At 36.1% G+C, this 26,761-nt stretch overlaps 1 protein-coding gene across 25 annotated transcripts in view; it reads right to left on the bottom strand.

The window, feature by feature from the left end:
- Adgrl3 (adhesion G protein-coupled receptor L3) overlaps positions 1–26,761 on the bottom strand; it is a 485,843-nt gene that overhangs the window by 42,419 nt on the left and 416,663 nt on the right. For 16 of the 25 annotated variants that reach the window (XM_031342882.1, XM_031342863.1, XM_031342864.1 and 13 more), the window contains 3 exons: positions 26,516–26,684; positions 20,501–20,626; positions 15,397–15,493 (listed from right to left, as the gene is read on the bottom strand). In XM_031342882.1, the coding sequence (XP_031198742.1) occupies positions 15,397–15,493; positions 20,501–20,626; positions 26,516–26,684 (392 nt within the window). Of the gene's footprint in view, positions 1–12,652; positions 12,695–15,396; positions 15,494–20,500; positions 20,627–26,515; positions 26,685–26,761 lie in introns of all 25 variants that reach the window. The other 9 variants (XM_031342858.1, XM_031342860.1, XM_031342866.1 and 6 more) reach the window with 1 other exon arrangement.

The raw sequence follows: 26,761 nt of genomic DNA, 5'->3' as shown, positions 1-26,761 counted from the left end.
GATACAGGGTTTACTTTATAAAACATTTTTTAAAACAAATTATATGTAAATTATGTCTACTACAGAAAGTTGGTGATCTGACTCAAATAATTTCCATTTGTGATTACTCTATGTAAATAGAAAATGAAAAATATAACTCAAAATGAACTAGTATCAAAAACTTAAAAATAGAAAATACTCAGAAATAATTACATTCCTTTCAATACGAAAAAGGGGAAGGTTTTATTCCTGAATCTCTCTATATGTTGCCTAATTACCACATGCTATGTAACAGGAGTTAATTGGAAAACAAACTAAGGGGAGAAGTTTTCACATGTTTTATTTACTTGCTTTGTATAAGATAAGATGTAAACTGTGGGTAAGAGATGGTCTGGTTGATAAAGTGCTCGCCATGAATGCAATGACCCTCAACTACCCAGGTGAGACACCACCATGCCAGTGGCAGGGGAAGTCTCTGCAGCTTACTGGTTTTTCTTGCTAAGTCAGGAAGCTCCAGGATCATTAAAAAACCTACTCTCAAAACCAGCCCTGGAATCTTATACATGCAAATAGACTCAGTAGGTTGTAGTGAAACATTTAAGTAATATATATAAATACATATGTATGTATAATAACAATTAAAGAAATAGAAGCCAACAATTTGAGATATAGCAAAGTAGGGTGTAAAAAAGAAAATGGATCAGAAAAGGAAATGGAGAAAGTAATATAATTATATTTTACAAGAAAAACTTCAAATTAAAAAATATGCTGTAAAATGATCATGATTTTTCTCTATACACCTACCCCTTCCAAAAAGATATTCCAAAAAGATGGAAAATCACAGAGGAAGAGATAGGATAACTACTTGCTATGGTCTGCCTTCACACACGCATGCACACACATCCCACAAGTGAACATAAAATGTCAAATATTTATTTCTTTGCCCTATAATGTAAAAATATTTTATAGTAATATAAAAGAAGCTGTTCAATAAATAACAAACAAGTTTGAAAGAATTCTGTATAAACAAGAAGGTGATGGCTCAATATTTTAGATTTTTTTATTATTGTTTATCTTATAAGAAAACCCAGAATATAAAGGGGAAATGATAAGTATTGGAAATGAAAGAACTTCAGAATGAATTCTTGTGATGCTATTAAAATGTTTACAGATAATCTCTTTGGTTGTGTCCTTCCTAGAATAATTCCATTCCAGTTCTCCAAGTGTTTTATTTGATTTTCTGTTTTAGAATTCTGAAGTACACTTTTCAAGCACTTTAGACAGTGCAACTATGGATATAGGAGGACAAGCTGAGTTCTAAAGTTGATTTTCATCAACTGAGAAAGGTTGAACACATTGACTGAAAGCTTACAGGTACTAAGGTAAATATTCACTACGTAAAACTAAATTCAGCCTCAGACACCTATCTTTCCAGACAAATACTTCCTCAGACTTTAAAGCATATCAGAACCAGTTAGTTACTCAGTATATGTTGCAAGGAATGACCAACAGCCATCATAGGAGGTTCATCTACTCTTTGTGCTATGATCATGAAGACATTTGAAAATAATTTGGTACTCTGGAATAGAAATGCATATTAGTCTTTTTTTGGGAATGAGGAGACTTTTGCTGATACAATGAAAAGAATGACTATCTTAAAATTCAGTTGTCTTTTTTACTGTCCTCAGCCTTTTATATAGCTCATACACCATTTAAGATCAATGTTTGTTACACACATGTTGGGTATTACTTCAAGTGCGGGTTTCAGTGGTAAGAACAAGAGAAGGTAATAGTACAAGATGACCTGCTATTTCACAAACAACGTAAAGACAGAGATTACTCCAGGAATGTCTTGCTACAGAAGAGAAGGGAAAACATGTCCTTAATCAAATCATTGCTCTTTTCAGGATTCATCTGACATTAGAAATCACCTTTTCAAAGCTGTGTTTACACCTCACAGCTTTTTTTTTTTTTTAAAGCAGCCTTACCAGGTCCTAGCTATCAGTGGGCATCCCTTAAAGGAAGCAATCCTTAGGAAGTATGAGTTCCTTGTTCCTAGAGTTTGAACTCACAGTGGGTAAGCAAATATACTTTTGAAGGGTGGCACCGACTATGCAGAGAGAAGCAAACATGAAAATTAAATTCAGCTTGTTACCAGTGCCTGAATCTTTCAGCTGAAAACCTGCACAGAACCTGTCGTCTTCCATCTTTTGTGTTCAAAGGGACTTGTTTCGTTTCTCCCTGGCTGTCCTGCACTGCACTAGTGTGACACAGTCTGTTCTGTTTGCTTCTGGCTGTTTCCCCAATTGATGGAGGTCACTTTGAATTCTGAAACTGTTCTCCAGGAATCTGTCTACCTTGTCTCTTCCTCTTTCCTGGAACTGACTTCTGATTTGTAAACTTCCCTTCTAGCAGCTGTGAAATCACTGAAGACGTCCAAGAAGTTCAGTGTTTACAGACCATCTGTCACTATTTTTTAGCTGAAAAGTTAAGCTTACTGTTAGTTAGTTTGAGACACAAGTAAGTTTGTGGGGACAAGAGATAGCTAACTGTGTGGAAAAGTGTTTAAACTTCAGGGAAACTTAATGCAGGTTTCCCTTAACCTTCTAATCATCTCTCTACTACCAATTTGAAATACTTTTTAAAGTGTTCTTATGGGCCAAATGCTGAAGCAATTTTCTTCTTTGCTTTGAAGACAATACTGACTATATTTACTACTGAAATTTTTCATGCAGAAATAAACAATTATAGATTTATTTGTAGTGATAAGGCGTTTCTCAAATGCTAATGTTTGGTAGTAGCAACAATGTTCCCAAACAACCAAACCAAATCATCTGCCAGAATTCAAAGGGGAAATAATGTCTATTTCCTAATATGAATAGACTAGGAACAATTATTACCTTCTCATACATTTATACTTGCTACAGAAATGAGATTTGGATGTCTAGTACAACATGAAAAGGAATTAAGATTGAATTTCAACATATGCACAGTTATTCAGTGCCATGCCCACTTGTCTATTCCAGTTACGTCTACAGTATCAGGGTTAAAAGCCTGATCATGGACAAGAGGTGTTATGACTTCAAAAGGAGTTTGTGCCTTTTGAATACCTCCTGGGTATTCAGTCAGTCGTGGCATCCCCTAACTCAGAGGTAGCCCAGATATGTCCTTGCGAACTTGTATGCTAGGTGCCCACCAAGATATGATTTATTAATAGCTAGACAAAATTGGAGATTGCTCTCTGACTTTACCAATGTTCCAACATCTTAGCCAAACCCTGACTTGGAATTTCATAAAGAATGTTACCCATCCAGACTAATTGCCTTCAGCATTGTGGGTAGGGCATTGAAGCTTACAGAATGGGAAACTTATCCCAGGGCAAGGTCAAGTAGAATCCTCATTCTCAGTCACATACTGCAGCCGAGCCACTCCTAGGAATTAGCAAGAAAGAGATGTGTCTCTAGCCCAGAAGATTAGCATAGTGGGCATTTTACTAAGGATGGGTGGGACCTTGAGCTGAGTGTGTGTGTGTGTGTGTGTGTGTGTGTGTGAGAGAGAGAGAGAAAGAGAGAGAGAAAGAGAGAGAGAGAGAGAGAGAAAGAGAGAGAGAGAGAGAGAGAGAGAGAGAGAGAGAGAGAGAGTGCAGCAGTCAGCATTCTAGATTCGGGACTCAAGCTTCTACCGTCCTGGCTGGCATACCCGCAGCCTGCCCCCCTGGACTCTGGCTGGGCCACATGGGTGCCCGGGGGTACTGCACCAGTCTAGAGGAGATGGCTGCTGTTTTAGACCCAGTGTGTTTTAGATGGCCTCAGATTCACCTCAACTGCTGAGCTGCCAGATTTTTCATTTCTCTCTTGTAATGACTGTAAAAAACCTCATGCCATTTTTAAGAAATACACTCAGACTCAGAACTTCCTTATGTCGACTCTGTCACTTGCTGAATTTTTTGCCCACCTGACCAGAACTCTCATCCCGCTGAATAAGAGATCCCTGCAATGAACCCAGTCCATGGCAATTCAGAAAGAGCCAATCCCTCAGCCTTTTATTTCTGATGCAAGAAAGATGCACATCAAATAAGATATCCATGTTATATGTTGAACAACCCAGAGAAGCTGCTCTTATGATTTTGGAAGATAATCAGGATTTAAAGCCTGGAAAAGACAGTCATTTGAAAGGGGGGCACTTTACTTTTTTTTTCCTTTATGAATACCTGGAGTTTAAGACTGATAGATAACAGAGGCTTCTGAAGGAGGCTTATTGCTTCAACTAGGAGTTTCCCCACAGAACAGAATATCTCTTTCCTTTTGGCAAGAGAGTGCATGTTCTGATATCAGGACATCTGGATGACAGTGTAACCTGGGTTAGTTCAGAGCAGTATGCTTTCAAACTATGAAGCAGGAGACAGATCTGAGACTACATGAAAGTCTGGATCACACTTGAATGTCTATTTTATCATTTGGAGAGATATTTCAAACAGTATTTCTTCTTGACAGCCAGCTAACAAAAGTATACTGATAAGCTCTAAAAATAACTTGATTAGTAATCTGTACTATGCCTCACACTGCATTTTTAATGTGTTTGTATTTCTCATTGGAACACCAAATTTAGATGGCTAAAACATTTGTGATTTGAAGTCTTAATGATTCAATAAAGTAAAAGAATACAACCTTTCCTTAGAAATACAGAACAATAAGCCTCAATGTTCAATGTCTTATTGCTTAAGACAAGATTGCTTAAGAGAAGTTGACAAATTATGCTTATCCTAATCAGTTTTATCATAATAATTCTTTTCTTTAACTCACCCTCCATTCTGTTCTCTGTAATTCTATCTTGTTTGAATGTATAGTTTTTGATTCAAGGTCACCAAGACATTGGTAGATTCACATGCAAATATTTAAAACAGCATTTTTGGGATCCCCTTCAACAAAAAAGGCTTCGACAGAATTTTATTCTGATCCTTCTAGGAGTTCAGTAATATTCTCTCATATACTTTTCAATAGTATTTGATCATTTTATATTAAGCTATGGAAAATAGTCAAATAAAATGAAAGTAGGTAGACATTTTTACAAACAGCCTTTTAAAGCCTCAGAAAAACAATTCAAAGATAGTATTATTTTAAATATATAGTTTTCTCCCTATTACTTTTTCTTTATAACAAAGTAATAACTGTATCTTTATTCTTGCCTATTAGAAGACAATGTGGTCAATATTCATTTCAGTTTTGTAGGCTTGCACTATGGAATAGATAATCTCATGTGTTTAACCTGAAGGCATTTATTAAGAAAACAACTAATGCAATCTGGCTGGCTCCCTTAAAATTATGTAAAATAACTTGCAACATAAGTTCCTATTTGAATGTTTCATTTCAAACAATGAATGAAGTTACAAAGTGTCAAAGAAGCAGTATTTTGTTGGAAGTCAAGAGCTCATTTGTCATTTTTTTCTTTAGTCATAAATTGAAGACCTGACACCTTGATTTATCACACTGTGCACTTTTAATAGCCAACAAGTTTGCTATTAAATTTTAATCAACCTGCCTATTAAATTTCATTCAAATGGTTTGGAGATATTTCAGCTTCTTTTAATAGCTAATTCATTCATTGGGAATCTATGAAGATGGATTTCAATGACACACTTCCTCCAAAGTACAGAATGGCTTATTGTTAGTTCAATATAAAATGAAGGACGCTGAATGCTGAATTATAGCCTCTTTTTTAGTATTGCAATTCATAGCTTTGGGTTGGAACATGAAGAATTACCTGTCTCAGTCCTTCTACTTTCTCTTAATTGGTTCATGTTCAGAATGGTGAGGTTGTCTATAACTGATATTTAAAAGTCAAGTTTATGGGTCAATGTGCGCATTATTTCTACATTACAACACAACTCTAGAAAGTTGTCTGGTACGTTCTTATCAGCTCACATCCCCTGGAGCAGCACGATTGTCAAATTCTCACTGAGACCCAGCAGTGTAAGACTTGCATTTTGCTACCTCCTGTCACCGCCGTCCACTGTCATTCACATTGTGAAACCTGTTTCTGACCAGAGACCCTGTTTTACAAAATTCCTTTTGTTTTTTTGTTTGTCTGTTTTGGTACATTGGTTTTTGCTTCTGAATCACTGGATTTTATTTAGTTTATGTGTGGATAATCCTTATACAATCTGAGCACTAACCTCTTTTATATATTATTTATATCTCTGGTTTTCACTGTCTCCCTTGAATATTTTGTTCTGTTTTGGTTTTAATTCTAACCTATGTGTTCCTCTAAAGATTTTTAAGTTTAGGGTTTTTTTTTCTTTGCTATTTTCTCTGTGGTATCAGATGCAACACAATGGGCCTGTTGCTGGTGAAGGAATTGTTATGCTGTATATTTAGTGATAGCTTCAAAAATTAATTGGGACACAGTCTGGTAATTTAGCCAACAGTGATAGGATTGGTACTCAGGATTCTCAGTGAAGCTTGCTTACAACAGATGAAGCAGCTGCTCTTAAGTATGATGAACCTATGTTTCTTTCTTATTTTCTTCCCTTTTGCTTTGCCTCAATTAGTTTTGTTTCTGCTGAAATGATGTGTCATTGCTTAGTCCAGGCTGCCATTTTAAATTCTCTTCTTGGACATGTCATTGATAAGATAAGAGGTATGTCCTACCATTCCCAGTAAGGTTCACTGGTAAACCTCATATATCATGGTCAAAAAATGTATTTATGTGTTCTGTTTACAGCAGTAGTGCTTACAAAAGATCACACTGAGGCTAAAGATAAGAGGCTCACTTTTCTTAGCCACAGAAAATAGCAACAAGCTGGAATTCCTTCTTAATAAAAATAACTTGCTAAGAAAAATCTCTTTGATTCCAGAATTTGCACATAACTCACTGATTCATTTCCTAATAATCAAAGCCTTGATAATCTGCAATTGGTAAAAAGTTAATCTCAAAGATTAACTTTCATAGACTTGGTCATTTTTGCCAATAAAACTTTGAAATCCTTGAAACTGTGGCCGTTTAATAATATAAAATAGTTACCAAAGTCAAGAACATAAAGCTTTTAGTACAATTCACTGTCTACTTTTCTTGTATTATGTAACATATAAAATTGCTTTCAAAAGGCCCACTCTGAAAAAAAACTTGAAATATAAAACTGAAAGCAATATGTGAAATACATGTCTAAAAATATTAAATGTTCACTCTTATATGTGCATTCTTATTTTAATGAAAGTATGTAGATGTGCCAGTGTAGGCATAGGGCTATCAAACTAAGAAGACACCATGAGGGAGGGAAAGAGGTGTTGAAAGTGAGCATCAAAGAGACATGTGCGACATGAAGGGGATGATACAGGAAAGCACAGGAGGTGGAAGCACTGAGGGTAGAGGCAAACTTACAAACCAATTCTTTCTGAAAATGCTATAATGAAATATGAAATTGTGCATGATATTTTCAAAAGTATCCCTGAAGTATGAATTGAAGAAATTATTCAAGAATAGGGAGAATCTTGACAATTCTTCTATTCAGGAGGCTTATTTTACATATTATCATAACCCACTACCTTGTGTTTAGACTGTGGATCTTTCAAGTAACACTGTTTCTACTTCCTTAAAGACTGACTTTCTTCCTTCAATCCTCATAGCCTCTCTAATATTTACTAATCCACAAATGACTTCCAAGGGTTTTATATTCCCTTCTTTAATATTGGGCAACATGTATAATAAAGTAGCCACATTATTAGATGATGAATTATGAAGAAAACATAATGAAAATCACCAGAATAATCTATCAAGTATATCCTTAATATCAAGTAGATCCTTAGTGTACTGAAAGTAAGACTGAGCTAGTGAAGTATAAGCCTTTGTTTACAACTTAATAAATGCTATTTTAATTGGATATGTATATTATACATTATTATTATTATATGTATTACAATTTATACTTTTTCTAAGAGTATTTTGCTAATAGTATATCACCTTTCACATATTAATTTGTGATGTAATAGAACTAATTCCTATTTACTTCAAATTTATATCCAGTTGTCATATTAGGTAAATAGAGGTCACTCAAAATATTTCTTTTTTTTTTTTTTTACTTTTTTCTATTAAATATTTTCTTTATTTACATTTCAAATGTTATCCCCTTTCCTGGTTTCCCCTCTGAAAGTCCCCTAGCCCATCTCCCACCCCCCTGTTCACCAACCCACCACTCCTGCTTCCCTGTCCTGGCAGTCCCTTACACTGGGGCATCTAGCCTTCACAAGACCAAAGGCCTCTCCTCTCATTGATGCTCCCCACACAGACAACCTCTGCTACATATGCGGCTGGAGCCATGGGTACTTCCATGTGTACTCTTTGGTAGGTGGTTTAGTCCCTGGGAGCTCTGTGGGGTACTAGGTGATTCATATTGTTGTTCCTCCTAAGGGGTTACAAACCCCTTCAGCTCCTTGGGTCCTTTCTTTAGCTCCTTCAATGGGGAACCTGTGCTCAGTCCAATGGATGGCTGTGAGCATCCACTTCTGTATTTGTTAGGCACTGGCAGAACCTCTCAGGAGAGAGCTATATCAGGCTCCTGTCAGCAAGCACTTGTTGGCATCCACAATAGTGTCTGGGTTTGGTAACTGTATATGGGATGGAGTCCCAGGTGGGACAGTCTCTGGATGGCCTTTCCTTCAGTTTCTGCCCCACGCTTTGTGAAAAAGCATGTATTGATTGTGATGTTGGTAGGCAGAGGCTACTGGAAGTAAGTAGGTGACTGTGGTCACACTCTACCCTGGCTTTTGCCTGCTTTCTTTTGTTTTTCACATGCCACAGGGTGAGCATGTTTCCCCTCTTACATCTCCTTCCTGTCATGGGTTGAAAATCAATGGAGTCAGTTTACTCTTCTTGATGGCAACCCCTAAAATAATAACAAAAAAGGTCTCTATCATTCTTGGGTGGTCCAAAACACAATGAGACGCTAACACAGAATGTCCAATGTTAAAATTGTTTCCTTTACAAAGACGAGTGCCACCACATCCCAAGCTGCACCCCCCATATTGCTCTAAAACAGGTGATCCCTCAATAAAAAAATAAAAACCCAAACTATACCTTTAGAACATGATATTAAATGTAAGTAACATTTCAAAGGGAAGTAATAAGGCTCTGCATCATGAACAACTTACCAAGGATGCTCTCACTGTTGCCTGATTTTCATACAGGAAAGATAGAGATACTACAGGTAGCTGACTAGCGACTGACTGAGAACTCTCTTTGTAAGGGGATCTATGAGAGCTTTAAGTACATATAACAATAATAACAAATACACGCAATGCTCACTACTGCACAACTTCCTATGAGATTAGATTATATCATGGAACCTATCACACGGCAGAGGGGGAGCAGAGCAGAGGAGGAGCTGAGTAACTCTTCAAAAGCACTCTCTCCCTCCCTTTTACCAAGACGTTAAAACAAATAGCTTTGTTCCTGACTGACTTAAACTGATCTGTATTTCCTTTTGCCCATGGATGGGACATTTGTTAGGAACACATTTGGCCTTCTTGAACTAGGCATCACGTTAATACCATGACTTCTCTCATTGAGTCAGTTTCTCACCTTTAAAATCATTACTGATGCTGCACTCGGTTATTAAATTTGATTTCTAAGAGAGGTTCCTTCATCTTATGGTACTTCTTTAGGTTTAGTTTAAATTTTTTATCGATGTCATATACAAAGGAAGAAACTGATATAGAAAGTCCTGACCCCTGCAGGGCTGATGAAAACACCAGTATAACTACACTAGTGGAAAGGCTGAGTTACACCCCAGAATGCTCATTTGTGCCTCATAATGGCTGCTCATAACAAAATGTATGTTGAGCATGTGGTTCTGATTTATGAAGCTATGCTACCACTATAAGCAGATTATTAAATCGCTTTGCAAACTTCAGAAGTAGATGTCAGATTATATTAGGAGCTGGTTAATATTTACAGTGAGTGATTTTATAATCCTTCAGAACAGCGAGGCTTTGGGGCAATATCACTTATTTTATGCACATAAATCAAATCATATTTACTGATATTAATAAAGTGCACTGAGTGAGTATGCTGTTTTACCCTAGTAACTTTAATTTATATAAATCATTAATCACAGTCAAACGCCCCTTACATTTGTTCATTTGCATTCGTTTTAAAAGCATAAAAACAAAATATGTTTGGAAGCCTGAATATTAATGAGGTAGCAGGTGATTTATTGTGAAGTTGCTTCTGCTTCAGTGACCAGCCTCCTGAGAAAGACAATAGGGGCTCTGAGAAGACATGCGTTAAAAACAGGTCTACTCACATCTCTGCTCGCCACACAATGGTTATTTAGCAAGGCTGTCTGAATCGAACTACTGTTCTCTAAGCTTCTGGAGGGTAGGATGGGGTTTGGAAGTAAACAGAAGACAGTGTTTGCTTATATCACCATATAAGGAAGGGGAAAATAGATTATCTTTATTTGGTTGCTACTAGAATGCAGATTCAAATCAAAATGGAAAATAAGAATACATGGATATATTTCTTTCTAATTTCGAAGGGACAAATCAGCTTTACTAAATTTTTTCTTTTTGTCCTTTTTGGGGCTCTCCTCGAGCTAGCATCATCCTAGGTAAATTATCACTACTTGTTTTACTTGGCATCTAGGGAACCAATTCATTCATCCCACCAGTTTCTGGATAGTAAAAAGGAAAGGAAATGCCGAGCAGTGAACGGTGAATTTTAATGTTGGGTTCCTTGAGACACTGGCAAGACTCAGTTTTCATTCCATTTAGATCCTTATTCCAAGGACTCTGAGAGGTTTAGGCCTTTGGCAGGAGTCACTGAATTAGACTGTATAATTCTGAGAACTGTAGTGTGAGGCTACGGAATCAAGTCAAGACTTGTAAATGTCTTCTGGTGGCAATCTTTCTCCATTTCTCCAGACACTATGCTAGCAGATCAGGCCAGGTTTCTAAAGGTAGGTAGCTATGTTCTTACAAATCTATGAAAATAAATAGCCACAGGCCATCACAATTTTACTGACTACATACTGATAAATATTAAGAATGTTTATGTAGATCAATGTATCTCTTATCCATGAAATGAGAATCTATCTGCATGAATAAATAAGTGCTACACATGTAAAGGTCATTCTTTCAACGTGAAATAACTCAATATGGCTTAAATATCTAAAGCCTTCCTTGTCAGTTCTCCATACATAATATTTAGATCATATTAACTTGTGTGACAAAACAGAGGTAGGGAAGTGAGGGAGAAAGGGAAGCCTGTGACGCTAGCCAAGTCAAACCATCTCACAAGAAGGGGGAAAAAGATTTTTGTTCTAATTCAGAAGAAACATAGCTTTGAAATTACCGCAGCCTAGGGCTAGGGCTGCAGCACCCTAGCACACTGGAGGAGCTAGCTTGCAAACCTTGATTGTAAACAAAAATATCTGAACTCAATTTAATTAATTAAATGAATAGAAAATTAAATGTAACCATAATACTTATGATAACAAAAACATAATAAAACCTTATCTCAAAATCGTAATTTCTATTTAGATATAGAAGAAAAATTAGATTAAACTCAATTTTCAGTTGCTGTTATTATCTTATATTTGTATTATCCAAAAATTGTTGAAGATGAGATTTCCTAAGCAGAAATGATGAGCAGGACTTAGGGGTGGAAAAATGACTGTACTGCCTTCCCTCCAGCAACAGCATACAGGAGTGAGAAGAACTTTTGATTTATTTGTATATAGTCTTAGGAGGAGCTGGGGTTGAGCACAGCCACAGCCTTCCAACAATGCAGTAAATATTTAAGTAAACCAGTAAATAAATCCTCTTGCTGACAACCAAGCTTGTGGAAATGTTGGCTTCTTTGGGAAGTCACACTTTGCTGAAACAATACATTCACCATACGACTGCTCTAAAGGTTCCTTTCCCAGTTTTTATCCTGCCATCAAAAATGTTGCTTTGGTTGCGAGATGGCAAGAACTGAAGATTTGCCAAGATGGGCAATACTATGCCAAGAATATGTAAGACTTTACATTGAAAATCACCAAGAACATATCCAGAGTTTTGGAAAACACAAAGAAATAAAGTCTAGATAACAATCAAGGTTGTTATACTGGAAAATCTAGAAAGATAATCTGATATAGTCAACATATATGATGCAACAAGTTGCTTAGAAAAAGAACATCTGAGATGGAAAAACAAAAACAAAAACAAAGAAGAAAGAAACCCAAACAACAAGAAAAAGTTACTTAAAGTCTCTCTGACCTGCATGACAGAATCTCCATCCTTAATAGGGCCTGAGATGGTGTGACTGAAAAAACACTAGGTTAAGACGCACAAAATTTAAAACAACACCTTTCTGATATAATGAGCAGTATTATGAATTAGGAAGAAAACATAAATAAAAATAAAAGTTTCTTAAATCATAGCTTGTAGTTTTCAAGGGTCAACCCTTTTAAAGTCAAAAATGGAAGTGCATATCTAACTTAGATATGGAATTATTATTTCTAAATTTCATAGCTGAGCCTAAAAATGGATGGAAGGTTAGAATATATGAAGATGCAAAGATGTCCTATCTAAAATGTTTATTTTAATAATAGAGAGGAGCACACAGAGATGATTGCTTATGTTGCTGAGGTGACTGACATGTTTATCTGGAAATATGAATCTTGGATGTCACATACCTAAATATGTTACACACGCCTGAATGCAGGGAAGATATGATCCTGGGGAATAAGACAAGATTAAAGAAGGAGGTTAAAGGCTATCTTTAGAGATATAATATGAAGAAATAAATTTTCAAAGTGTTCTAACCATATTGGGATTAAAAAAATAATGAGATGAATTGGGGCGGCTCTTCTGTTTTTGTTTTTGTTTTTTCCCCCTAGCTTAGATCTTATTTGACAATTGGATGGCTTCAGGACTGAGGATGAGCCACTTCTTTTTTGGAGTGTGGCCACTTAAAGGTTGGCCATACCTCAGTGGCTGATCCTATACCTATAAGTCTACAATCAGCATTAATGGACTCTATAGGTTAAAATAATAAAAATATATAGATAAACTAAAGACATGAACTTGAAGAAAGATGTGATAGGTGGTCCTAGAGAGAAGGCAGGAGGGGGATTATGAATATGATTGAGGTACACTGTCTACCAGTATGAAATGTTCAAAGAAAAAAGAGAAAAATAAAATAAAGAGTTTCTCAGTTGAGACATCTGGGGAAGGGTGGTGTGTCCCAGGGAAATTAGCACAGGAAATGAAAACCACCCTGAGATGTTCAGCACCACTCACGGCGCTGAGTATAAAAGATCACAGCCTGAACATACCTCACATCAAACATGCGTTCTCACCCTTTCCCTAGCTCTTTACTAAAATAACATGACATGTCATGAGAATTTTAAGACCCTGCAATTAACAGCTTCATTAAATATCTTCACAGGAGTAGAAATTGTGTAAAATCAGTCAATACAAAATTGGTTCATTTCCTCTAAATTTATTTGAAATTGGCCCAGTCATCTTTGTATCATTATATTCCAAATTGATGAAATTTGAGAGGATTAATGGGAAATTTAAAAAAGTGGTGTTATGCAATGTTCTTTATGTTAATGTCAGAAAATATCTCACTAAACAGTGTATTGCTAATCTTACATAGGATGTTGTCTTTATATTAAATCTGATTTCAATTCTAGAAAAAAATTAATTAACATAGTACATCCATCCTTACAATTGGCCTAAATACTAGCACATCATTCAAGTCCCATTTTCTCACCCTTTCTAAGCAACAACTCTGCCATGGCTGCTGGGATCTCTGGAATCAAGATACTTTGGCGGGATCTCACTGAGAAGGCTAGTTTCCTTTGTAGGGTCAAACTGCAAAACCTCTCCAGATGGTATTATTTAACAGCAAAGAAAGTCTCACAGGAAGCAAATTAATTTCAAGGCCACTGAGGCAGGAGTGATCATTTGCAGGGGAAAGTGAAAATATGCTGATGTCTCTTTAAATTTTCATGAAGAAAACATGGGCACTATATTGAAAAGGAAAGGACTTGAGAGGGACTTTCAAAATGAACATTGTCTAGGGAATAAAATATTAGGAATGAAAGGACTAAGTGGACCTGTTTCATTTTTATGCATTTTCTTATTTTTGGATGAAACCCCCCCCATTCACTATTTTTCCTTGTCACAAGATGATACAGAGAAATTTAAATCATCTCTAATTACAGGTACTATGTCTGTAGCTCTAATGCTAACCAAACCTCAACAAGGTTAGAGGAAACCATGCATGCCTGCACCAAACTCAGCTTGCATACTCTTTGGCCCAGGACTTTGTTATGCACAGCCCTTTATTGTGAGGTTATGTGGAGCTCTGATATATGAGTTCTTAATCATAAAGCAGAAGAGCTGAACAATCTCTTTTTAAGTAACAGTATAAAACACTAATGGAGACAGGCCTAGAACAGTCTGATCAGTTGGTTTAACATTAAGACGAGAACAACTGTGTTAGTAACAAAAATAATTTAGTAGATAAAAAATGACAGCTTCCTGGATAAAGCTGGTATGTAAGTCCTTTCCAACACTCACTTCAAACTGTATTCATTTGTTTCTGTAGCAGCCTCTCTCTCTCCCTCCCTCCCTCTCTCTTCTCTCTCTCTCTCTCTCTCTCACACACACACACACACACACACACACAAACACAAACACACAAACACAAATACTCTCCCACACCCATATGCACACATAAACACAAGAGACAGAGAAGCAGAGAGATACATTTCAATTGGCTGCTTCTCTCAAATACAAAATGGAAGAGTATGCTAAACTTCATGTCAAAGTCTATGTGATGATCATGGAGTATCTTACATCTTGGAGCATCTTACTCACAAATGTTACAATGAAGCCCCCTCCCCACTCACAATATATTATAAGCATTATTTTCACTCCTAGCTCTTTAACTATCCAAGATTGTCTGGATGCATCTTTTGATACTAAGGTGAGAGATAACTTTGACTTATCTTGCCTTAACTGTGAACTAGACAGTAATTTTTTTTTCCCCACAAAGATGATGAAATTGCTTCAGACCTGGGACAATTGGAGCTCTATGATGCTTAGCAGACTATATAGCCACATAATTACCCATTTTCAATACTTCCAATGAGGCCTAACATCCCACCAGTTTATAACAGTGGCAGATGATTAGGAAAAGACATTTCTCATGTTATAATTTCTCTCCGAGAAGATTTCCTGAAAATTCATTATTAAAATATAAGTCTGTGGATAATGGAACACAAACTGCACTCATCAGGCCTCAAACCCTACAAGATTTCATTGTACACAGAACAGGGGTCACAACATACATAGTGGCAATGCATTTAAGAACTTCCTACATTCTTCAGGAAAGCAATGGCTAGGAAACATCATTCCTAACTACCTCTGTTGAGTGATGCTGAGCTGTTTATATCTCCGGTGATGAAGGACGACTCTGACTGCTTTCGAACAGTGTCATTCCACATTCTCCGAATCCGGCTCTGAATTGAAAGGGAGACAAAGCTGTGAGAAAGCAACTTTTCACACACAGTTTAGTTTCTTTCAAAGCTAGAAGAAGTTGTCGTTGCTCCTAGCACCTAGCGAAGAAGTTGTTTCTATCCACTTCTAACAGAGTGGCAGGAGAACATCAGAAACAAAAGCAGTGATGATAGTTTCCTGCTTTTAGGCATTTTTAGATGCTCATGCCATAACAATTAAAACTGTGGATAACGGAAAAGGCAAAGTACAAGACCAGTGTAACAACGTCAAACACAGAGAGATGTATGCTATAGAAAGGTTGAGTTTCAAAAGCAAAGCAATTCAGTCTCTCCCAGAACAGTCTGTTAACAAAAGAAACCAGAATTCTATTGAAATGCTAAGGAAGTTATATTTCCTCTAAGTTTTTCAAGGAGACCAATGACATTTCAGAGATTACATACCTCCTGATTTTTTCTTTTGAGGAGTTAAAAAGTAGATATCTCAGCTGTATTCATCGCTCACAGTAGGAAGCCTTACAGATACCTGAAAAGTCCTCCGTTATGACTTATAATTCTAAATTCAAATTTCTAAGAGGCAGATTCCTCACAAAGAATGTTTTAGCCTGTGGGAGAAGTCTTCTGTTTTATTGTGTCTTGCCATTTTATTAAATTAGGGATCAAAAAAATATTGATCTTCTGAGGAGGAAACATTATACTTCCAGATGCTGTTCCAGAGATGAAAGGCTCAGTAAGAAACTTTGCTCCTCCCAAGAGTGAACCCAAACTCCCTGGGTGGTCCAGCGACATATAAATAGTAGGAATATTTACCCTTAGACTCTCTGACAACCGTATAAGTTATACTTTCCCCAGACTGGAATGCAGATGTATGCATGTATGCATGCACATCTGGCAGAAGTACACATATATGTCAAAACTCATCACCATCATCAACAGCAGGATATGCCTTAGAGTACGGAGGTGAAAGAGCAATTACCCCGTATCCACACATTGTAAGATATCACTTTGTAGAAAGATTCAGAAAGAATAAAGGGCATATTACTGAAGGAGAAGAGACAATGAGAACAAGTCAATAAAACATAAAATAACATTCAGGAGAATTTGGTGGGAGGCATTCAGATGGTTTAGGAAGATGTAACACACAGTGTGGACAGCCTGTTTCCCAGTCTCACTGTTGGATTGACAGGTGTTCATTCACTTAGTAAGCCTCACAATTTCATGCTCATTACATATTTTTTTTTATTTTTAAACTACTATATTCTAAAAGGTAAATACATCTAAATTATAGTCAAATAAATGATGAAAGACAAATAACAAAACTACCACAGATTTATCAAAGTGAGGAGCATTCTGCTGTTCCATAATATAAAATCTCCCTGCATATTAATCCTACTAGTTGTCCTTTTTATTGATGTTTGCCTGATTCCTGTGTGATTGATCTTTTATAAGTTATTACCACCAGGAAGTAAGTAAAGGGGACCTGAAGATGAGAAGGTCTTTGACTCTGCTAATCACACCCCTCCAAAACTACAGTTACTAAATGTGAATAATATCCTTTTATTTTTTTTCCTTTTCTGAGCCATCCTTTCAGCTTTTGGAAATAATCAAAATAAAATCTAAGTTTGCATCCTCTCGCCAATACTTTGGGATGTATCTCTTGTCTTTTTTCAGGCTTCCTCCCCCATTCTTCCTCACAATGAGTCTTTCAGAGAACTTGCTTAGCTAGCTAATGATTTCCTTTCTGCTCCTGAATTTGCTGGTGTACTGGGCCTCAGCCATCACATACTAAGTCTTCATTCTCCCTGAACTGTTGTTTCCTGAAACCCCTTCTCTGACTGAAAATGCTGTTCAGATGTTGACCTGAATAGCAATCTCAAAAAACAAACAAACCAAGACAAATCGAAAACAAAAGCACAATCTTTCTTCATGACTGAATCTGTGGGGTCACCTGGGTCTTCACAATATCACTTTACTTCTCTTTCCAGAAGCTTTCAAAAGCTGATTTTAGATTTCTTTTCTCTCTGCTAATAAATTCTCGTTTATCAACATGAGAATTAAAGTTCTAGAATATAAGCGAAGTTATCTTTTAACCACTTTATCCCCAGAATTTAATAATTTTAAAATTATGTAGACTAATCTTAATTTTATGGGTGTTTTGCCTGCATGAATGTCAGTGCATCACATGCATACTCTGTTTATAGATGCCAGGAGAAGGAATCGGATCCACTGGGTCAAAAGTTAGAGATGGCTCTTAGATTCCATGTGGGTGCATCAACCCCACATCCTCCAGAATAGTAGTGAGTGTTGAGCTATCTCTCTGACCATTATTTTGTTGTTGTTATGGTTGTTGTACGTTTGTTTGTTTGCTTTAATCAGACATAGTATAAGTAATTAACATTTATGTAGAATTTTATTGTCACAACTAATAAAATGATATTATATGATGTATAAAAATATAAGCTAAAAACTGCAAAGGTGAAGAAAAATGCAGCTTGAAATATATGTGGTATTCTACCCTATAATAGTAACACCAATAAATGACAGGAGACACCAATTTATTTAGAACCTCCGACTGTTCTAAGTTTTGCAGAAATTACTTTAGTCAGGACAACCTAAGAAACTACTAATATTGCTCCTATTTTACACATGGGAAAACTGAGTCAATCATATTCAAACCTCATTCTGACTAAAAGAAAGGGTGACTACTGGCAATTCTAGCTCTTAGAAAGCTGAGGAAATAAGGTATCAATTTGTGGAACATATAATGAGACCTATCTATCTAATAAAAGGAAAGAACCAATAAGAAAAACTCATTTTTTATTACAGCTGTTAAGTGGTAAGATTTGTGTTCAAACCACAGTGTTCTATTCCATGAAATCTAACATTTTATTGAACAGTATTGCCTAATCTCATTCTTCAAAGGTATTGCTAAGTATAGCGTGAGCCTGTTTTAAGAAATTCTCATACATTGCATTTTCATTAATGATATTTGTCAATCAAGTGACTATACAGTTATAGGTAAGGAGATACTAATATGGAAGGCAGTCAAGGTTCAATCAAGCAGACAATATGGAAACTCAGCCATTTCAATTTAAAATCTGGTGAAACTGTTATTGCAAAAAGAAAGCATAGCAGAAGTTACAGATGGAACTATTCGCTATTAACAAGATGGAGACTTTGACTGAAGCATCATCCTGACTTACCCTTATTCTTATGCTCAAATTCAAGTGTCTGATACACAGACTGAATATTCCAAACTCACAGATCTCTGGCAACCTAAGTGAATATATCCTCCAACCCTGATGTGAACTCTGAAACCACAGAAAGTTGTCAATGTGACATATTAAACTCAAAGTGCTACTGGTTACTCGGTATGCTTGGACTAAGTCTTATGATTTGTGGTTATTAAGATATTTAAGATAGTCTGATACATTTTGGGAGTTATAGGATACTTGTTAAAATTAAGTAGGTATTAAACTAGATTGATAATAGGGTTATAGTCTTATTTGCAAAACATAATAAACGTCCATTATGTTTGAAGATAGTGTTTATGGGCAACTTTGATTTCTAAGTCCCCGTACCAACTAGGCCTGTCGGCCTGTAATCAGTTGATGTGGTTGAAATAACCAGATATGTTTCTCTTGTAAATGAAGTTTTATAAGTATAAGGAATTGATTTTGTTAAGATATAAAAATTATTGTTTGTGTAAACTTAATTTATAAAGATTTGTAAAAAAAAAAATTCAATGATAAGTGGCATTTGTTGAGATGGCAGCTTGGAGGGACTATTCATCCAGCATTTGCAAGGGCCTCAGCGTGACATGCAGCATTACAAAAAAAGTAAAAAAAAAAGTGAAAACTTCATTTAAATTGTACTTATCTACTTAATTTAAGCTGTCCTCAGAACAATCTAGACATAATCATATTTTCAACTAAACTATGGAAGATTAGTCTGCCAGTCTTGACACAAATTCACTAAAACCCACACAATCCTACATTGTGATCTGAGGAGACAGCAAACACCTTACCTAAAAGCTTAGAAAGTGTCCTTGGTCAGGGACAGTTTAGCAATGTCTCCTACTGGCCTGAGGAGACAGGCACAGATCAATTATGCCAATGATGGTTCCGTGGTGTTCTTCACTGCTCTTCAATATCTAAAGGCATAACATTGTGGGAACTACAATTTTTTTACTAAACATGATATTTTGCTATTCTTCCATTTAATATTTTTACTTCATGGATACAAGTATTTTGTTTACATATATTACACATTACAAGTGTACAAGGGCCAGAAGAGAGTTTTAGATTTCTTGGGACTGTGAACCATCTGTGGTTGCCAGAAATCAAACCTGGGTCCTCTGGAAAGGCATTCAGTGCTATTACCTGATGAGCCATCTTTCCACTCCCATATATTATTTATATATTGGTTCAGTATGTTACTGAGAACCAAATTTCAAATCAGTAGGCCATTCTTATGTCATTAATAATTATTTTAGACTATGTAGTTCATAATTGCAACTTTCATTTTAATCTATCCTTTGAGAATTCCATGCAAGTGTACAGTGCATTTTTATTAGATTTACTCTCTACTCCCTGTTCTAACTTCTCCTTGACTTTCCACCATGTTCCCTTCTGACTTCATATCCTTGGCCTTTTGTTTGTCTTGTTTTTGTTTGTTTGTTTTTCTTACGACCCACTGAGTCTAGTTAGAGCTGTCCATCCATTCAATAGGTGTTGGGCCATCTACTGGAGGAGGTGCAGCATATGAGAAAGGCGCTATCCTTGAAGCAAATTGAATTTTCCTTTCACATCAAGCATCCTCTCCAGACAGCCCTAAAGTCAGAGAGGAGCCTTATAAACCCCACCCACATTCTGTATTTCCTGCCAATTATACTAAAACCAAATCCTTGATGTGGCAAACACTTGAGATAAGGGTGATCACAAAGAACAGCAACTTAAAACTGACCACGGGAAAGAGTTACTTCAGCTCAGGAAGCCAGTTGTACTTATTTACCTGTGAGCCTGTGGAGTACCGTCCTGGAGTTCGAGAACCAGATGTTTTCCCTGAGCCAATCGAACTCTCCGTGCTTTTCCCACTACAGCAATGCGTGCGTAGGCATTTCCCATACTCTTTCCGTACCTAGCCAATGAAACGTTAACTTCTATTAGAGCTTTGTCCATTTGAGCGAGGAAGCAAGGAATAGCTTGTATATGAACGTTTGTTTTCAGAAACATAATTACTTCCTAGCTCCACAGAAACAAAAAAGGTTAATCATCTATTTTCCATTGCAAAATAGTTAGATTCATGGTGCCAAATTTAAATTTCACACTCATGGAACTTTGGTACATACACATTCTTCCATGGCATCAATAATACCTACGGGTATTGCTTCATAATTCAAAGAGACCATATACTTGAAAGTTCAAGACAGTTTTTAGCTTTATTAATTTTATATATAGTGACCTATTGGCTCAACGGTATTTCCAGTACTGTTCTTTAGATAGAAATCTGTGTGAAAGCTGAAAAGAATGAGGTAGAGAAGGGAGAAGACCAAAGAGAAGAAAAAGGGGCACGAGTTAATATTTAAAGATGGGGAAAAAACTGAGCTGGACTAAGCATTTCTTTTAAAGTTAAAATTTGAATACTTAGAGTAAAAAATTCAAAATAGTTTAATATACTTCCAAAAATATTGTATTAATAATTACACAGAAATGCACCTACTCCTGGAACTCACTTTATAGACTAGGCTGACGTCAGACTCAGAGATCTGCCTGCCGTCCAGGCAGATTTAAGGTATATGCCACCCCTGCCCAGATGGATGAATTATTAATTGGTAATATAAACATATTGAGGAAATAAACATAAAAAGCCATAATCTCTGTTGGGAAAATATAAAGAAGTTTGGGGTAAACCTATGACATGTTTAAAATTTTTATTACTGAAGATTTAACTGAATAGAGCATATGAAAAGTGTCATATCTCCAAAAAAAATACAAGGAGACCTTGTGATACTTCGTGTACACAAAGAAGTGTCCACAGTGATGTGATACTGTTCCCATTACTGTTTCACAACATATTCTGGTTTCTTAGAAGGGCTCACTTTGTTTGAATGTTTATATATGTTAAGAATGGTACAATGGTTATCTTCAGTGTCAGTGTGATTGGATTTAAAATCAGGTGAACACACCCAGGGGCGTGTCTTGTAGATCTGTTCCTGAAAGAGGGGTGAGCCATGCTGAAGATAAACTGTACCATATCACAGGCTGAGGTCCAGACTGAATAAAATATCGACAAAAGGGCATACCACACCAGCATGCATCGCTCTCTGCTTCCTGACTGAGGACTTGGTGTAGTGTGGCCAGGTGCCCTATACTCCAGCCCACTAATACCATGCCTTCACTTCCAGAAGTGTTATGTCATCGCAAACTGTGAGCCCAAATACATGCTTCTAAGGTAGTGCTTTGACACTTATTTTGTCACAGTAAGGAGACCAAAATTAGTACAAATAGGAGTAAAAGAAAGGACATATCTTAGACATTGGAACACTTGCTTAGTGTGACCCCAGTGTTCTTACCTACTCATAAAGAACAAAGACAGACACAGAATGGAATCAAACACAGAAGAAGAGACCCTGCTGGGCATGGGTGGTGGGACCTAAGCAAGGCTTATCAAGATAGTTATGAAAAAGCTCTAAAAAGATAGCTTAGAATTACTCTGTTGAAAAGATAAGGTTGAGAAAGAGAAGGCTGTAGTCTGTTCTAATGGTACGTGACAGATGAAGAAACAGTTTATTAGAATGGTTATTAAATGATCAATATCTGCTGGGAACTGATTATTCTTATAATAATGTGGCAACTTGATGAAGATTTGAAAAGCCTTAAAAGTAATTCTTAAGCAAGGATACATATTATAGAATAGCTTGGATATCTGTCCTTACATTCGGAAGCATCTTTAAAAACTGATATCCTCTAATCTCACTTTCTTGGTCCAGTGCACCCAGCCAATGATTGTTTTCCATTAATCTACAGTATTTTTTTTTATTGGAACAAATATTGTAATAGGAAGAAAAAAGAGAGAAGAGAAATCTGGAGAAGCACTCCTTCTCTAGTTACCAAAGAAGCACTGCCAGACAAGCCATAGGAGTTCATTGTGAACTATTTTCATTTTAAAACAAAGACTGAATACTCTGCACTCATTTTTATAAACAACCATTGAACCTAGAGAAAGAGTGATGCCAAGCTCCATGCCAGCTGCACTGCCACAGGATTCAATGTGCCAATGCTTCTTTGCTCTGACATAATTTAAAATGTTCAGCATATGCCTTAATGAAAATAATTAACCTGGCCACGTCCATAAAATGTCTAATCTATTTCACATGACATATAATCTGAGAATGCTAGTTATCTCAGTGTGATGCAATCTAGGATATAGATGACAGGAAAGAGAATCGATCTTACAAATGGAATAGTTTTTCCATACTCTCAAATGAAAATGAATAATCCGGGAAGTACTGAGGGTATATGGAGTAGGTGAATTCAAAGGCAACAGTGGCTAATTTTAATGTAGCCAGTGTAAATATTTTTTAAAAAATCTAATATAGATCATACAATCTGCATTAGAAAATAAATTTGAACTCAACAGGTTTAATTGCTATTTTAAGAGTTCAATCAACAAGTAACTTTATAACTTTAAAATCCAAAAACTGGATATTATGTATTTATTTTTAACCAAAATACACAAGCAATAGCAAGATCAAAGTTGTATTCATAAAATTTACTCTGAAAGTTTTTAAAGAATTTTAAATATATTTCCATGAACACAAAGCCAAGTACTTGGCTACTTTTGTAAGGTAATCTCTCCACTTGTTGATGCTGAGACATACTCTTGACACTAAAGAAACATGCCGTCGTATCTTTAAACTGAAAGAAAAATGATTATAATTTATTATAAACATAAAGTTAGGCTGTTTCCAATCATGGATTAGTAAACATATCCATTAAGTACCCTGTAGTCAATACTTTAGTGTGAATTTGTCCCTTGGAAAGTTCATCTGTTGGAAACTTAATCCTGAAATTAACATGTTAATGTTATTGGAGCTAGGGTCTCTGGAAGGTAATTAAGATTAAATGAGGTTCTGGAGTGGCAATAGTTGCTCTCTGGGAAGAGAAAGGGAAAGCGGCTAGCGGCTTCTTTTAGCTTGCCATGGGATGCTCTCTACCATGTTATAAAGGGACAAGAAGACCACACAAGTACAACACCTCAATTCGGGCGTCTCAGGGTGCAGAAGGAAGCCATAAAGACCCATCCATCAATCCTTTATAATTATCTGGTCTGGATATTCAGTTACAGCAACAGGACACAGACTAAGCCAATATTTCTAAGGTTTTGAGACAAGACTCATTTCTATGTATATACTTTAAATTTTAAGCATACACATTTAAAATATAATAATTGCAATCAGTTTATTGGAAAATAAAAGGGAGCTACGTGAATTTGTTTGAGGAGGAGCCCTAATTTCTTGAGCTCCATCTAAAGGAAAGCACACTAGTTTGATACCTATAATTTAAAATCTAATTTGTTAAAGATGATAACTATAATTAGAACTCTATGCTTGCATATGGGTTCTCAGGCACATGAGTATTAAAAATTTTTTTTATTTATTTCAGTCATGTCTTCATGTAAACTAAGAAAATAAAAAGGAATAATTAAGTATGCTATAAAGATTTGCTAATAAATTACAATCAAATCAGTTTATTTATAAAGTATAAAAGTTAGCTTTATTTCTCAGTAGGTAGTTTCTATATTAACATTAATATTTAAAATTTTTACGTCTTCAACTTCTTCTAACGTTTGTAGTAAAGATGACAGGTCTGCAACTTGCTATCCATCAACATCCCGTTACTATTTACCAGGGTCCCTGATTCCTATCGACATTTTCTACCTTTTTCCCCTTAGACTCTAGATTTGACAACCATCTTTCTGTTTCTCTTAGAATCGGTTATGGTTTTATTCTTTACAAATTTACGTATCTTTCAGAGAATTTGGCCTCAGCATCTTCCCTCATATCTATGAAAATGCTAACGACCATGCTTTCAAGCTTTCTCCTGTCTTTAATTTAATGTGTGGTCTTGATTCTCATTCTATTCCTCTGACACTTCTCCCTTTCTATCATTTTCCTTTCCATTTGCCTGTCTCTTCCTCTTTAAACCCATCAAGTGCAGCTAATTGCTGTCTGGTGACCATACCCAGTTGCTCTACTCCTGGGTCCACACACTACAAGCTAAACTGCCTTTCCCAGTGCCCCTAGAACTTTCATTGGTACCATCTGTGGAGTACTGTCTTATGGAAAGTGAGTAGAAGTGATACATACCACATCCAGATGGTTTCCACAAGATTCTATTTCCTTCCCAGATTATCTACTGGATTTCCCTACCCATGATGATAACAAAATTACATGTTGAGGAAGTCTTTTCTAGCTGAGTGCCTTCCTGGGGTATTTCATCAAATGGATCAGTAAGTGAAAATAACATACAGTGAGTTGAGTTACTGAAATTCTGAGAATATTCTCATTTGACAGAGTTTATTCATTCCATTCTAGCCTGTCTTGGAGGTGAATTCGACTCCATCAGCATAAAATGCATCCTTTCTAATAGGTGCGTGACTGGTCATTATTCCTTTATCCTATATTTGTGATCATAGGAAAACACTGTAGAAATTTACTACAAGCTAAAATTGAAACACAATAAAATTGTTTTACTCTTGTTCTTCCCCAACCCCCCAGGATAGGGTTTCTCTGTGTAGCCCTGACTGTCCTGGAACTCACTCTGTAGACCAGGCTGGCCTCAAACTCAGAAATCTGCCTGCCTCTGCCTCCCAAGTGCTGGGATTAAAGGTGTGTGCCACCACTGCCTGGCACTCTTGTCCTTCTTAAAGAAGTGGACTTGCATCGTAATGTCTGCTTTAGAGGGTACTTTGATTTTTAGTCTTGATTAAAGAATTCTTAGAGATAGAGAACATTAGTCCTCATTTCTGCTGTTTTCCAAAACAAAAGTAAATTCTTACTTTCTGAGATCAAGAATTATTTTTCCCTTTATTTTTTATAGCCACCTTTTTAAATATTTCATAATTATTCTTATAGCTTCCATGTCACTTATAAGGAAACTGGAGTAATGGGGAGGTCAATTAACTTACTAAAAATCAAAGAAGTTTTTACATGGAGGTCCTAAGGACTGAAACACGGGCAAACTGGTTAAGGTTCCATGTTTAAAAAAACAAAAACAAAAACCTATAGAGGTACTTTTTGGATAAAGTTGAAAAGTATTGGAGTGGGAAAGTCAATCTTATGTCATAAAAAAATGAAACAAAATATTTAATTACTAAAAGTAGCTTTATTTTTAATTCCAGGGTTAATTCTGAAAAATGGGTATCAGGAAATTATCAGTTTCATAACCAGATTTTCAAAGACGCAGGTGGAGAGTTTTACATTTTACTTTGTAAATGTAAAAAAGCTTTGAGCTTGGAGACTCTTGAGGAAAGAAAGACTTGTTCTTTTAACCTTTGGGGACTTTGATGCTAGACCCTGGTTGTTAATTCTAGAATTCAATTATGAAAACCAGAATATAGATACAAGTGACTTTTTAATGGATTATTTGATTTGCTTATCAATATATGAAATCAGGAAATTAGCCTATGCCATTTTTTATTTTGAGAAATTACTTTCTAAATTATAACTTCCATTTTTCTCCCTGTAGATATAAACTTCTTTGAGAAGTTACCTTTTGAGCACTGTGCAGATAATAAAATGTGTTTTTGGTAATTTGAAAAATGCTTTCTCATCCCATATTTTAATTTTGTGTATATGGTGTCATTATTAGTAAAAGCAAATTGTATTGTTTGTTTTTGAAAAAGTAGAGTAACATATTTCTTTTTTTTAAAAAAAAAATCATATGAATACTACATGCGAATACAGCAGGAGTCTTTTACTATCATGAGATTCATGCCATCTTATCTGGAACAACTACAGCTTACCTTCTTCTGTAGGACACAGTGGAAAATGAATATAAACATTCCCTGTAGAGAATTGAAAATGGTGAAGAGATACGCCATGATGACTGTGCTTTCATTAATGTACATGAGTCCAAAGGCCCAGGTCAATCCTAACAGGCAGAGCAGCGCTATTGCACCTATTACCCATGACCTGTGGAGAGAAGAGAAAAGGCAGGGTTAGCAGGAAAGGAGTCCTGAGTTAACACCACCACCGTGCCCTATCAATGC

This window comes from Mastomys coucha, unplaced genomic scaffold, assembly GCF_008632895.1.
Source record: "Mastomys coucha isolate ucsf_1 unplaced genomic scaffold, UCSF_Mcou_1 pScaffold22, whole genome shotgun sequence".
Classification (NCBI taxonomy): Eukaryota; Metazoa; Chordata; class Mammalia; order Rodentia; family Muridae; genus Mastomys; species Mastomys coucha.
The sequence above is the reverse complement of the archived record's forward strand: the minus strand, read 5'-3'. Positions and strand labels throughout refer to the sequence as shown.